The 16,006-nt window shown below is 37.9% G+C and overlaps 1 protein-coding gene across 1 annotated transcript in view; it reads left to right on the plus strand.

Annotated features, from left to right (window-relative positions):
* The window catches only part of ANK3 (ankyrin 3), a 376,954-nt gene that overhangs the window by 119,660 nt on the left and 241,288 nt on the right, over nucleotides 1–16,006 (plus strand). Inside the window, 3 exon segments of the mRNA XM_070364655.1 lie at nucleotides 4,782–4,883; nucleotides 5,295–5,393; nucleotides 5,599–5,697. Of these exon segments, the coding sequence (XP_070220756.1) occupies nucleotides 4,782–4,883; nucleotides 5,295–5,393; nucleotides 5,599–5,697 (300 nt within the window).

A 16,006-nucleotide genomic window follows, 5' to 3' on the forward strand; every position in this document is an offset into this window, starting at 1 on the left:
TGGGTGGGGAAGATCCCCTGGAGGAGGGCATGGCTACCCACTCCAGTATTCTTGCCTGGAGAATCCCATGGACAGAGGAGTCTGGTGGGCTACAGTCCATGGGGTCACAAAGAGTCGGACACTAACGCATGCGCGCGTGCGCATACACACACACACACACACACACACACACACACACACCACTTATACAATTAATACATACTATATTCAGTTCAGTTCAGTTCAGTCACTCAGTCATGTCCGATTCTTTGCGACCCCATGAATCGCATCACACCAGGCCTCCCTGTCCATCACCAACTCCCGGAGTTGACTCAAACTCACGTCCATCGAGTCGGTGATGCCATCCAGCCATCTCATCCAAGTGTGACTAATGATATAATTCAGTTCCAATAATATAATTAAGTTAATCTAAGTGCTTGTAATAGTGTCTAGCACATTGAGTTATGAAGTATTAGTTATTACTGAGATTAGTACTTGGAAAATGTTTTTTTTAATCACTGCTTTCTGATGAATAATATTCAGTACAGGTGAAAATTCAGAGTAAGTTTAATTTTTGTCCTTGAAGTGATTTCCTTGAAAAACATACATGGTTCATATTTATTTCTTATCTAGTAAAATTTTATGTAGACAAGACATCAAATAGTGGCAAAGGATACTTAGATTTTCCAAATTCCTCCTTCAGATTTCCATCATCTCAGGGGGGCAGGGGAGGAGAAAATGCTGACCGACTTGCTCACACTCATTTTGTACCAACTAACTCTGTAGACAATGCCCTCCTCCGTGTGACTTTCCATGTGACAGCACTCAGCCTCTCATGGGACCTAATCTCCTTCCAGAGTAATTTGTCTACAGTTGGCTTTAAAGAGACATTGTTTGGATAGAATGTTCTAGATTAAAAAACAGGTCATAGCCTGTGTTAAGAGTAACTCCTAGTTACTTGATGAAATGACAGCTAAGAGATGCAACACATTGTTATTGAGCCTAATATGAAATATTATATGTGTTTTAAGAGTAAGGAAATAACCCATATATAGATAATATAGGCAGAATTGGAAAAAGAAAAAAATGAAGACTCCACCCTTCACCCTGCCAATGAAGCAGCACGATTTGGGAATGTATAAGAATGAGATGAAGGCAAGTGAGTCTTAACTGGTACCACATCTGTTTTGTTTCCCACCATACAGCTGTATGTTGGCAGGACTAGAACAAAGTCAATATGCAACTAATACTTGTGGAAGAAAGACACTGCTGCGTGGCTTGCAGGTGGCTGAGACTAGAGGAAGACCTTCTCAGTTCTTGTCTGTGCGCCGTAATAACTGCATTTCCTAAGTTGTCATGTTTCTTGAGGGCAGTCTTTACTTCCCTCTTCTCGCTCTTTCTTCGTATTTTCCTCTTTCTCTTCCTAGACTTTTTCTTTGACGTACCAATAGAAGCTGGTTATTATTATTGGTGTGTTGGACATGTCTGCATATAACAGAGAGCTGGGAGAAGTGAAAAAAAAGAAATAATTTCTTTTTCTCTTCCCTTCTCTTTTTCCTGAAGTTCTCAGGTGATAAATTAGCCACCTCAGAGAATTATTTGATACCAGGGTATATTGGGTAAAATAGAGAATTCTTTATCCTTAGAGCAGATGTTCTTAGACGTGAATCTGTGAGCCAACTTTGTGATCCTGAGCCTGAAATAGTGTTTGTGTTTGCATATGCATTTTTATGCACATGCATGTTTATATTGCATGCATGAAGATTTATGTTTATATTGCATGTATGCAGATTTGTGTATGCATATTTGATGTCTGTATGAAAATGTGTGTGTGTGCAAATCTGATGTACATAAGCATACTGGATCTATGTATGTATATATGTGTGATTATTGAAGGAAAGCAACTGATTCATAACTTTTGTTAATCTCAAAAGAATCTGAACACCAAATAGGTAGGCAACCACTGAATTAGAAGATTTTGTTTATACTGTCTGTATTTTGTTTTGCTTTAAATTTTCTAGTGGGAAAATTCTGAGAAAATGTGAGAGAAAAATGGACAGTATAAAGAATTGCCAAACCTTTTTAGATCCAGAATCAATTCAGGGGCTTTCCTTGAATTCTGACATCTTTCTTTTTTAAACTTCTATAACTGCTGTTTTTGTGTATTCAAAGTCAGGGTTTGGGGTGCCTACTTAATTCACTGTTGTTATCTCCGGCCACTGAAATAATCCAGGCAGGCTGATGTCATTTGTTCCCAGGACAGCATCAGAGCCCTTCTGGGCAAATTCACTAATAAGTCACTGAGCAGGCACAAAGAAGATGATGTTTTATGGTACAGTGACCCATCCTTGCATAGCTAATTTGTTTCTAACTGAACTTACAAACCAAACAAAACTAACCTTCTCCAAGTACCAAATTGCTTTAAAGACTGAACTTTATGTTTCATTACATTCTTGGAAACTTCAGTTTGTCCTTTGTCTGATTTGAACCAAATCTGTTGTTTTACTCTTACTTAACTCTCTGCCCTGATTAAATTATCTGCATGCTTGACTCAAATCCCAATTTTACTACAGCAATACCTACATGTGTTCCCAGACACCAAACTTATGGCTTAGCTTATGCTCTCTGCTGTTCAGCTTTGTATCATAGCAAATTCTCAACATAAATAGCTCTTGTGTTGTTTTTGTTGTTGTTAATAAAGCCTCCTGTATTATTCCAGGAAATATTTTAATTAAGCAGTTTGTGCTTAGTTGCTCAGTCATGTCCGTCTCTTTGCAACCCCGTGGACTGCAGCCCTCCAGGCTCCTTTGACCATGGGGATTCTCCAGGCAAGAATAATGGAGTGGGTTTCCATGCCCTCCTCAATTAATCAGTTATTTCCACACAGTTTACTTATTTGTTGATTCATCCATTCACAAATCATTTCTAGGCACTTGCTATGTGCCAGGAAACAGAAGGATGAATGTTATACTTATAGTCAGTGCCTTGTGCTAGGTCAAGGCATATGGCAATGCCATATTTTGCATATGGCAATGCAAAATATGAAAGCCTTTTGAAACTCACAATCTTTAAGCAAATCGATTTACTATTTTTTTAGAGCAGTGGTTCTCAACTGTAGAGGTTTTAGCCTTCACCCTAGGAAACTTGGCTTCATGAAGACAGTTTTGGTCGACTCAAATAGGAGATTCCCCTGGTGCCTGATTGGTAGATGCTGGGAATGCTGGTGAACATACACACTGGACAGGATTGTTCCTTACATCAAAAAATTATCTGGATCAGAATGCCAGTACTGCTGAGATTAAGAAACCCTAATTTAGAAGAAGCAGGACTCTTTCAGAGAGAGGCATACTAATGTGCATGGAAATGGGGGAGACCCTAGAGGCACTGCCGTTTCATTTAGGTCTTGGGCAAGTCAACTCTTAACTGACCCACACCAAAATCGGAGATTCCTCTGAGTAACAGAATTGTCTTCATCTCAAGTACGTTTCCAGGGTCAAATTAGTGTTCCTTCAGGATTGGCATGTTAGTGACTTTTCATTTGTCTACCCCTTAATACAGTTCTGCCTGTTATTAAAGAGCTTATAATTTAGGGAAGACAAAAGACAGGTACACCAAAAACTATGGTGCTGGGTGATAAATACCAAGAAGGCTCAATGAAATGAGTGCCTTGGGAGCACTGAGCAATTAAGCTCTGCCTGGAGGTCTGGGAAGCCTTTACAGAAGAGGTGGCAAGTGAATGGGAGTTTGAAGGAGGTAGTGGCCAAATGCCTGAAGGAAGACACTGGGTTCTTTTAAGCCATGTCCCGCATGATTGCATTTATAACCAGTGATGTTTTCGGCAGCCCTTTCAAGATCTCCTTCTGTATTATTTTACATGAAACAAGATTCCTTTACAAATTGTGCAGACTCAACTTGGCAGTCTTTCTTATCACCTTTTTTTCTATTAAAAAATTTCAGTAGCAGATGATTTCAGCTGTGTAATTGTAGGTATTAGAGTTTAGCAATAGTTTAGAGTTGGAAGCTTCCAATGAATGAATTATAGACTTGGCTTTTGATGTTCAAAAAAGGTGGACATATTTCTTTATTTGTACAGGCTAATGCTTCTAATAAAGTTGTCCATAGGTTGTGGACTTAGCTTTAAAATATATGGAAAGTATGCTTCACAAACTGTAGACATTTATAAATGAATGCTTTTCAAATACAGTCAACATTCCAACACATGGCTATGACCTGCAGGAAAATTGCAGAGAGCATCATTAACCACAAATTCCTGTTAAACTAGTATAACAGCATTAAATGTACTTATGAAGCTATTAATTGAAAAACTGGCCATAGTTATATACAAAAGAATGGGGTAATGTTAAATCTCTTTTTAAAAAATTATATGAGTTTCAGATATAGTATTGTAGTTCAACATCTGTATAATTAAATGTATGATTAAAGAGAGCAGTGAGGTTTATTGTAATGTAACTACCAGAAAGTTTCAGGATTTTTCTTAACTCTCATGAAATTGTATGTACCTACACATCCTAGGAAATGTTCTCTTTCAGTTTGGAATCACTTATGGCATCACAGAAGGGGTGATTTTATACACTTGAAACTAACTTTTGAAGAATTTGTTCTTTTCCTGGTGACTTCATGAAGACCTTATATTAGTGTTTTCATGTTAGAAATAAAATAGTTCAGTTGAAAAAAATCTCGGTTTTACTTTCTTTTTAAATAGTTTGAACAATCATCTGGTAGCTAGAAACAGGCATATTCGTTTCCTTTTTTTAACCAAATGTTTTTTCTTTTTTATTCAGTCTGATGCCAACGCGAGTTACTTAAGAGCAGCTCGAGCTGGACACTTGGAAAAGGCCCTTGACTACATAAAAAATGGAGTTGACATCAACATTTGCAATCAGGTTAGTTGTGGTGATTGTTGTTGTTATTTAAGTTTTCAGTTAAAATTTTTAAAATCCAGACTTTAAAGTCTTTAAATCCTCTATTACCAAGTTATTACCAAGACTTTCTCTTTTTGCCAGTGTTTTCTATTAAATGTCACCAACTTGAATGATCAATTTATTCTTCGCTTTGTTAGAGGAGAATTCAGAAATGTAGATATGTGTCCTTTAACAATTAGTTCCTAAAATACAGTACATAATGACATCAGAGCAACCCGCCTAATTGCCACAAGTACTTTTATTCCGAATTCAGGCTCCTGCATTGCACACATGCAAATGGTTGTTGGTAGGGTGCTCTCTTCAGAGTTCTTAGTAGACTGTTTATCGCTCTATTTTCAACCTGCTGATAAAGCTTTCCCTTCACTTAATCAGAATGGGTTGAACGCTCTCCATCTTGCTTCCAAAGAGGGCCACGTAGAAGTTGTCTCTGAACTCCTACAGAGAGAAGCCAATGTGGATGCAGCTACAAAGGTCAGTGTCACACGTTTCGTGCTTTTTGTATCAGTTGCCCAGTTCAATGAGAATTCAGCCCTCTAAAAATCCAGGCATGCTTCTCATGAAATACTCATAAGCATTGTTCTCCTGGGGAACTTACAGAGTGAATTAATATTTTGTAAAATGTTGAAAGCAGAGAGAAAGATGGGTGAACTGATGGATCTTGTTTCTCATTTCACAGAAAGGAAACACAGCGTTGCATATAGCATCTTTGGCAGGGCAAGCAGAGGTGGTAAAAGTCTTGGTTACAAATGGAGCCAATGTCAACGCCCAGTCCCAGGTAAACCTATATCTCAGATGCCAAGAAATGCTGTGATCATGATTCGCAAATAATGTTCTGGGTCAGGTGCTTGTTTGTTCTTGTGTCTTCTAAGAAAACAATATTTAAGAGCTATATCATCATCAAGGAAAAACCCAGGTCAGTGGGCAGGGCCAGTGCAGCAAGGGCTGTGAAGAAGGACCCTTTGCCCTTAAAAGCAGCAAAAATTCATTCACCAAGCCACTTAGGTGGCCACTTAGGTCTTGTCCTTTTATTTGTATTTTCCAGTAACTTTTTTTGAAATGAATGCACAGGCAGACCTTGGAGATATGGGTTCAATTCCTGGCCACCCTAATAAAGCATTGTTGCAATAAAAAAAAAAAAGTCTGCAAATAGTAAATGTTGGAGAGCATGTATAGAAAAGGGAACACTCATACATTGTTGATGGGAATGTAAATTTGTGCACCACTACAGAGAACAGTATGGAGGTTCCTTAAAAAACTAGAAGTAGAATGACCATATATATGATCCGTCAAGCCCACTCCTGAGTGTATTCCCAGAGAACACCATAATTCAAAAAGATACATGTACCCTAGTGTTCATTCCAGCACTGCCAAGACATGAAAGCAACCTAAATGTCCATCCACAGAGGAAGGGATAAATAAGATGTGGTATCCACACATATATACATACAATGGAATACCACTCAGTCAAAAATAATGAAATAATGCCATATGCAGCAACGTGGACAGAACTAGAGATTATCACACTAAGTGAGGTAAGTCAGATAGAGAAAGACAAATACTATATATCACTTATATGTGAAATCTTAAAAAAAAAAATGATACAAGTGGACTTACTTACAAAACAGAAACAGACTCAGACTTTAAAACAAACTTATGAAAACCAACAGAAAAAGGTGGGGAGTTGGGGGATAAATTAGGAGTTCCCAGGTGGCTCAGTTGGTAAAGAATCCGCCTGCCAATGCAGAAGACTCGGGTTCTATCCCTGGGTTGGAAAGATCCCCTGGAGTAGGAAATGGCAATCCATTCCAGTATTCTTGCCTAGAGAATTTCATAGACAGAGGAGCTGGCGGGCTGCCATCAATGGGGTTGCAAAAAGTTGGACATAACTGAGCAACTGAGCATGCAGGAGAAAGCACTACTGTATATAAAATAGATAAACAAGGACCTACTTTATAGCACAGGGAACTCTAGTCAATATTGTATAATAATCTATATAGCAAAAAAATCTGAAAAAATATGACCATATGTATATGCATAGCTGAATCATTTTGCTATACACCTGAAACTAACATGACATTGTAAATTAACTATGCTTCCATGTAAAATATAAATTTAAAAGAGTTAAATTCATTGAATGGGCTTCCCAGGGGGCACTAGTGGTAAAGAAACTGCTCGCCAATGCATGAGACTTAAGAGACTCAGTCAGGTTCTGTTCCTCGGTCAGGAAAATCTCCTGAAAGAGGGCATGACAGCTTTCTTATCCATTCAGAAAGCTGTGGTACATATACACAATGGAGTATTACTCAGCCATTAAAAAGAATACATTTGAATCAGTTCTAATGAGGTGGATGAAACTGGAGCCTATTATACAGAGTGAAGTAAGCCAGAAGGAAAAACATAAATACAGTATACTAACGCATATATATGGAATTTAGAAAGAGGGTAACAATAACCCGGTGTACGAGACAGCAAAAGAGACACTGATGTATAGAACAGTCTTATGGACTCTGTGGGAGAGGGAGAGGATGGGAAGATTTGGGAGAATGGCAATGAAACATGTAAAATATCATGTAGGAAACGAGTTGCCAGTCCAGGTTCAATGCAAGATGCTGGATTCTTGGGGCTGGTGCAGTAGGACGGCCCAGAGGGATGGTATGGGGAGGGAGGAGGGAGGAGGGTTCAGGATGGGGAACACATGTATACCTGTGGCGGATTCATTTTGATATTTGGCAAAACTAATACAATTATGTAAAGTTTAAAAATAAAATAAAAAAAAAAAGAGGGCATGACAACCCACTCCAGTATTCTTGCCTGGAGAATCCCATGGATAGAGGAGCCTGGCAGGTTATAGTCCATAGGATTACAGAGAGTCAGACATGACTGAACCAACTTAGCACATACTTATAAATATTCATTGAATAGGTATATTATTCCAGATTATTTAGTTTCATTTATATCCTCATTTGCAATCCTCTGCATGTGAAAGGCAGAGGTTTTTCAAAGTCAGCCATCTGTAGACTGATATGTATGGCTGGTGGTGATAAACACAAATGATTGGAGAATCTCTGTAATGTAGAGACTTATTCTAGTTTATGATGTTAGCGAAAGTCCAGTATGGTCAATTCCTGTTTACTAACAGAGGCATCGTTGTTGCTCCCTGAAACAGATTAGGGGGGACAAAAAAAGCAGAAGAAACTTTAAAATCACCACGCGTTAAAATTTCCGGATTGTTTGTAATGGATATGCACCCATCATTCATTCAGAAGATTCTCCGACAAGCTCTCAGAGTCCTGTATGAAGCTCTAACAAAAATACTAATAGATTATCATTTGGTGGATTTTGAGTCCAAAAAAATTAAGCTCACTTTATTGGTCTAAAAATACAGGTCTTCATTATCCAAATTATTCATTATGTGAGTCCCCCAGAGGCGTGAGCTTGTGTAGGAGAGCATACATCATCATAACAGATAAATAGCCACTAAGGACCTGATTTTTTTTTTTTTTTTAATTTTATTGAAGTATAGTTGATTTGCCATGTTGTGTTCATTTCTACCGTACAACAACGTGACTCACTTATACATTTATATATATATTATTTTTCATATTCTTTTCTATTATGGTTTATCACAGGATATTGAATATAGTTCCCTGTGTTATACAGTAGTATCTTATTTATCCATTCTCTGTATAATAATTCTCTGCTAATCCCAAACTCCCAATCCTTCCCGCTCACTTGGCAACCACAAGTCTGTTCTCTGTATCTGTGGGTCTGTTTCTGTTTCATAGATAGGTTCATTTGTATCATATTTTAGATTCCACATATAAATAATATCATATGGCATTTGTCTTTCTCTTTCTGACTTAACTTCATTTAGTATGATACTCTCTAAGGACCTGACCATTTTAAGAACTGACCTCTACTCAAACATTCCTTCCAGCTGAAGGCTGACATCTATCCTGGTTCATCAATATCTACCCCAGGGTGTTAGGTTGAACAAATTGGCTATAGAACAAAGCTGCAAGTTTTCCAAAGATGTAGGATATCATGAAGTCAGGAAAAATGATGCTGGAGGACTGCTGGACCCACCGCCAAGCTGTGAGGTCGCGGCTTTCTGGCAGGAGTAGGCCAGAATGTGTAAAGAATCAGGATGATTTCCTGACACATGTTTCCAACTTGAATGATTTGAGAATCAAAATGTTAAATGAAGGAAAAAATTAGTCTGAAAATAAAAAGTGAAGGCTGTTGACCCATCATATGGTTTTGTTGGAAATGAAAATCATACTTTCTCCCCCAGAATCATAGTTGGTTTAGTCTTCATTCATTCTGTGAACTTGTACATGATCCAGTTGTAACCTACGTTTTGTTAAATCATATAAATTCGCTTTTACAATTTCTGGTTTTCTCTTTCAAGATGAAGTCTCAGTCTAACTTTTTTCATTATTTACTGTGGCCTTTTGATCTCCACCTTAAGTGCGCTTGATTTCCTCAGCTTTTTCCAGTAGTGATTATCTTTGAATAACAGGAGCCTCTTGTACTTTATGGGTCCACGGAATTGCAATGACTTTCCACCTTGTTACTTCAGCCATATTGATGAGAGCTCTGATGCCATTAAATGTCAGTGTTGCAGAAAAGAAACTGAAAGGTTGCTGCTGAGCCATGAAAGAAGCCAGGATTCTTGGCTCCAGAGGAGAGGAATTCAGTCCAGGGCCAGTGACGAGGCTTGATTGCTTAGAGCTTTTGTGTAATAAAGTTTTACTGAAGTATAAAAGAGATAGAGAAAGCTTCTGACATAGACATCAAAAGGGTGCAGAAAGAGCCCCCCTGTGCTAGCCTTTAGCAGTATGTTATATAACTATAAGCAAACTGTTAATTAGAGAAAGGAAATGTCTCAAACCGCAGAGTGGCACCAGGCCCCTCACCCACAACGCGCATTTTGAGATAACATTGACACAAAGTGAGTCATCTCAGGCCGTAAAACGAAATGACGTGAATCTTAAAAAAAGGCAGGTTTCCAAGTAAATATATAGTTTCAGTAACATAGATTAGGAGAACAATGTTTGAGTAAAACATACTGGTTTGTTGAGCCCTTATGGGTTCTGAGTCTTAAGTGGAACTGACTTGAAGAAAGAAAGACAGAGTCTAGGCTAAATACTCCAGTGTTCTTGCCTGGAGAATCCCAGGGACGGGGGAGCCTGGTGGGCTGCCGTCTATGGGGTCACACAGAGTCGGACATGACTGAAGTGACTTAGCAGGCTAAATACATAGTTCATTAACATAGCTTAAGAAAAACATTTCCATAAGAAAAACACCTTGGTTAGCCCAAGGTTTGAGAAAAGTTAAGTTCAGGTGGAACCAGGTGTCCTCATGGCAACACAGAATTTTAAGAGAAACGTCCTTTTAATTTTGTATAGAGAAGGGAAAATAGTCTGACACTTGGAGTTTGTTTCCTCCTGCCGCTTAAGAGAGAGAGAAAAAATGCCTGACGCTTGCAGCCTGTTTCCTCCATTGGAGACCCCTGGCCTTCCTGCCTGTGACCCTCTCAAAACTGTTCTTCCAGCCACATGGTTTCTTGTGTAATTGGTCTAATCTTTAGTTCCCTGTGGTTGGGCTTTTGTTACATGGTTTATGCCACCTGTTCTGATTCCCATCGAGAGCTCACTTAGAGTAATAATGTAAGAATGTTTTTCCAGAAAGGAGTGATATAAACTTGAATATTGACAAATATGAGAGAAATACAGACCAGATGACCACAAGAGAAGCATTATGCTTTTCAACCAGTTATTTTTAAATGCCTCTATGATTTTTTTTACTCAGGAAACAGCTAGTGTTAAGCTCTGAGGTAATGGGGAATGCTTTAGTCCATTTTCATTTTCTTCTTTTTTCCTCCAAGGGAGAGACAGTTAGCCTCCCCATCTTGTGAACAATGTACACATTCCTGACAAATGATCAGAGAAGGCATAGTTTTAAACCTTCTCTCCAATGTCTGGGAGAATCTGTAGTCTAAATAAAATCCTAACCAGATTTGATTTCAATTTGTACACATTCTCTTCTGATGATGAAGTGCGGAAGAAGAACATGGGCTGTGAAATGTGCTGTTCCTTGCAGCTGTGCTTGGAATACCCAGCCACACACTTGACAGTAAAACCTGCCCCCCTTCCTCTAGACACCTGCCCTCAGAAACCTTCTGAACTGCATCATTCTATGGATGGAGTAAGTAATGAGATCACCACACAGCTGAATGGAGTTTCAAAGATAATTCCTGGCAGCAGCTTTTCAAAAGGAACTTTCATAAAGAACAGCAAGCAGTAACACCATGAAGTGCAATGAAATTCCATTTAGATGGCAGAACATCACAGGAATATTAGTATTCAAGAATGACAGTATTCCTGTCCACGTGAAATTTTATCCTATAGACAATAATTAATTGCCAATGAGGAACAGTATCAAAAGAGCCCCTCACCTTCCTTAAATATAAAAATTCTCCTGGAAAATAAAAATAGCATTGGACAATATCAAGTTCTGATGAACTGAGACTCTATAAACTAGGAGTTTATAGATATTCTTGTAATAATTCTTGTCATTGCCTTGATCTTAGGTCTTAATAAGTAGTTAACTCTTTCTTATATTACTTAACGTTCCAGGAAATCATTTAGGCCTACCCTAAGAAAGAAATGGGGTTAGATAACTAAATTGTGATTTTAAAGAACTCTAATTTAAGTCCTTAGTACTTTATATACAATACAACAATGATTAACAGTGTTTGCGCTCGAAAAATCCTAAACCGTCATGTCAAATGACATCCCTCATGCTTTTCTCTTTCTCTGTCTTTATTCCATAAGACACCAACCATATTTATAAAAAAGCTGCTGCTGCTGCTAAATCGCTTCAGTCGTGTCCGACTCTGTGTGACCCCATAGACGGCAGCCCCCCAGGCTTCCCCATCCCTGGGATTCTATTTCAAATAGTATTTTAGCTATCAAAGTATCCTAAATGGACAGGTTTTCACAGTGGTTTTAACAAAGACAAAGCCCTTTAATTAAATCAATGTTTCCTTGGTCTTTCTGTGTTTTTAATGTTTCCTATTGAGGAGGTCAGATCCCAATGAAGCTAGACAATGGATATGGTCCGAATAGAGCCTTTCTGACCTTAAAACTCATAGCATATCTCTGATGTAAACAGCCTTCAGAAAAATTAGTATCATATACAAATCAGTACAAATTTATTACCAAGCCCTTAATATTTTAATTAAAAATAGGACTTTTTGATATACAAACCTTAGAGGAAATTAGCATAGATAAGAAAATTTCAAGGATGAAATTTAAGCCTTTATTTTAGTTCATTTTATTTCATTTTTATTTTATTTTAGTGGATCTAGGCAGCGTGCCTCAGTACTATCTATAAAACTATAAGTCTGCAACTTTGCATACTTATGATAATACCACAACACTTATAATAACACTGAAATGCCTTCAGAGCAGAGGGAATTGAAGATATTGGATAAAGTCAGATATCAAGAAGCATATTCAGTCTTGAGCTATTCTGCTTTTTGAGAATTCAGTCTATTGTTGCTACAGAAAAGAAAATGTAAATTGGGCCACACATATGTTCCTTTTTGGTCAGCTCTTTGTTTTGGAAATTTCCTAAGTTAGGAAATTAATATAAAACCAGTGATGTACTTTTTTCTCTTAAGAGAAAAAGAACATCTTTCCTGAAATCTGACCATTTTCCTAATCCAAGTACCATTTCACGGAAAAGCATTACAGCTCTAGGGCGTCCACACTGAATTTGCTCGTACCTTAAGCCTCTTTGCACTAGACAGTAATGGTAATACCTTTTTTCACTCTTTCCAAAGGATGCTTATAATTATCTCCCTATAACATAACTAAATGGTGTGTATGTGTTCTCACAGCTTCTTAATCCTTTCCTGAAAGGTGATTTTTTATTAATTAGTGTTAATTTCTATCACTTTAATCCAAATAACTTCAGCAATTTGGAATTCCCTGAGGAACCCATAGAACAGGAGGCTAAAGAAGCTTTCAGAAAGCTTTGGAAACTAGGTAGTTGGAGTGAGAGAACCTAGTCAGAAGCTAAAGGGTAAGATTGTCCTTTGATATGTTCCCTACAGGTCATCCGAGGGTGGGGAGGGGAGGTTTGGTACAAGACAAGCCTGAGAGGACTGGAGAGTAGTCATGGAACAGCATGCAGAGCCATCCTTTACATGCGCTGACCTTGTGGTTGAAGAAGGGCTGGCCAATTTGCATCAAAGTCCAGCCAAGACCAGTCCTACCTAAACATTGGTGAAAACATAGTTCCTCTAAAGAAAAAGCAGTACTGCCAAATGAAGATACCAAAATAAACACACACACGCACACTCAAATGCCCACTATAAAATGGAGACTTCCTTGATGGAGGCCCCATCAAAAATCATTTTATCAGTATGGTCAGCACAAGTAAAATGAGACCATTCAATGCCATGTATTGTGCGATTCCACTTACATGAAACGTTTACAACAGACAAATCTGTGAAGATGGAAAGCGGATGAGTGGTTGCCAGAGACCATGAGGAGGGGCAAATGAGGTATGATTACTAATGGTCCCTTTCTGAGGTGATGAAACGTTCTGGAATTAGATGGTGAGGATATTTTCCCAAATTTGTGAACAGATGAAACAACACTAAATTTTACACTTTGAGAAAGTGAGTTTATTCATATGTGAATTATATATCCATAAAAATTTATAAAGTGAAAAAAAGTATGAAAGCATGTGACCATTCAGAAAATGACCAGCTTTCAAGCAATAGCTATACAGTGTCAAGCATTCAAAAAAGAAAAGGAAAAGCTACTGTGGAAACAGAGCCCCATCTCGCTATGATTCATGTCTGCAGATTATTTCTGAAATTCCAGCATTTTACCCTCTGCCACGATGAAGAAGGCAACTGGATGATGTAAAAGTTGTACTTTTTATGAGTCACTCTGTAGAAACTCCAGGTCTGCAAGAGCAGCATCTCCTAAAGCTCAGTGTCTGGTTTTGGATTCCCTTCACGGGTCAGGAAATGTTTGGTTCTGGCAGGTTTCCTCAAGAAGAGTGCAAGTACCCTGGGCTAGAAACCAGATGTGCCGCAGGACCAGTGTTTCCTAGGTAATCTTGAAGTACAACAGATCTCTGCCCTGGAGTTGAGACGCCACTGACATATATTATCTACTTGATATTTATGTCTCAGAAAATAATATCCAGTTTGGAAGTTTTTCTTAAAAACTTTACTCCTAAAATCTGAATATTTGGTCTGGAAATTTTGGGTGATTTGTAAAGATAGATACTCAGTTCACAGAGTGATAGGGAAAATTCACCTTTTCTTTTTAATATTTTAAATTTTTTTCTCTTTTTTGGTTAAGAGATATTTAAATCAACCAAGAGTTAATCTTTGATTTTGGTCAGATAAGAAAAGGAGAAGAAAGTAATATCATAAAAGGTCTAAACTAGCTTTCAGTGTGCCCCATAGGTCTGGAAAGAGTGACAAAGATGAAGCCCACCTATCCCGCCACCCCACCCCCCGACACGCGCGCGCACATGCACACACACACACACACACACACATTGGATTGCAGTTATGCATGTTTCATATTTAATATTGATAAAAACCTTTCATGATAGAACAAAGTAACAGTGAAATTAATGATTTTACTAGGTAAATAATATACAGTGAAGAAGCTTGAATCTTGTGTCATACTCTACTGCCTCTAATTTTGTGTCTCTAATCTTGAGCTTGGCAAGCTAATAACCTAGCTAATTACAATTATGTGCAAAATAAGTAGAATAGAGGAACTCTCTGATGAATAAAGTATATTCACCATGGTAGATTTGTTACGTGGTACCACTTTTATCTGCTTACGAATCTTTTACACTTCCTAATTCTGAGCTAGAAACCAAAAAATTGACGTTAGTAGAGGTTGAATTTTATGTTATTCATATTACTCATCCAGAGATTTGATAAGTAAGGTCATCATATAATAATTGGTATTTATAATAATGAACTTAAACCTTTGGAATCACAAAACTTTGAGTATTACTTTGTAACATTTAATTTAGAATGAATTTCCATTTATTCTTTGAGATTGCATAATATATACAACAAAATTTCCAGACCAGTTAGTTAAATAGAACTAAATTCTGAAAAATTTATTCAAAGAGAATTTATTATAGTTTGAAAAATATCTGTTTTGGTATATATATCTTGCAATAAGTTTTTTAGTCCCTCGGACTGCAAGGAGATCCAACCAGTCCATCCTAAAGGAGATCAGTCCTGGGATTTCTTTGGAAGGAATGATGCTAAAGCTGAAACTCCAGTACTTTGGCCACCTCATGCGAAGAGTTGACTCATTGGAAAAGACTGATGCTGGGAAGGATTGGGGGCAAGAGGAGAAGGGGACGACAGAGGATGAGATGGCTGGATGGCATCACTGCCTCGATGGACGTGAGTCTGAGTGAACTCCGGGAGTTGGTAATGGACAGGGAAGCCTGGCGTGCTGAGATTCATGGGGTCCCAAAGAGTCGGACACGACTGAGCGACTGATCTGATCTGATTACAGTGTTTTACAGATGTGAAATACATTGTTTCAGAGAACATTTTTACTAAGAAGTTTAAGATATATACATGCATTTATTTCCAAGTTCCTTGGGAGCTGGGCACATTTCAGACAATGATGCACAATATGTCTTTGCAAAAAATACAAGGAAGGAAACTTACAAAAAGTAGACCACCTAATTGAATTCTACTTTAAAACTGAAGTATACCCTTTTCAAAGTGGTGTTCTTTCCTTTGCTCCAAGTCACCTCATCTGTGGTAAGTTTGAAGCTGTATGAAATTAATATAAATTTCTTCCAAAGTCGGAACTATTTCAGGTGCTTAATTTTATGTAAAAGTATTACATATTTTGTTTAGGAGAAATAATTATTGCTTGGGATAAAAAACTCATTGGGACAATGACCAAATGTATTTTTCTTCATATCTTCATGGTATCTAGTAAAACTCTTTGCTCATGGTAGACACTCAGTAAGTGGTTAGTTAAATGGATACACATGTTTAA

Source organism: Bos mutus, chromosome 28 (genome assembly GCF_027580195.1).
Source record: "Bos mutus isolate GX-2022 chromosome 28, NWIPB_WYAK_1.1, whole genome shotgun sequence".
Classification (NCBI taxonomy): Eukaryota; Metazoa; Chordata; class Mammalia; order Artiodactyla; family Bovidae; genus Bos; species Bos mutus.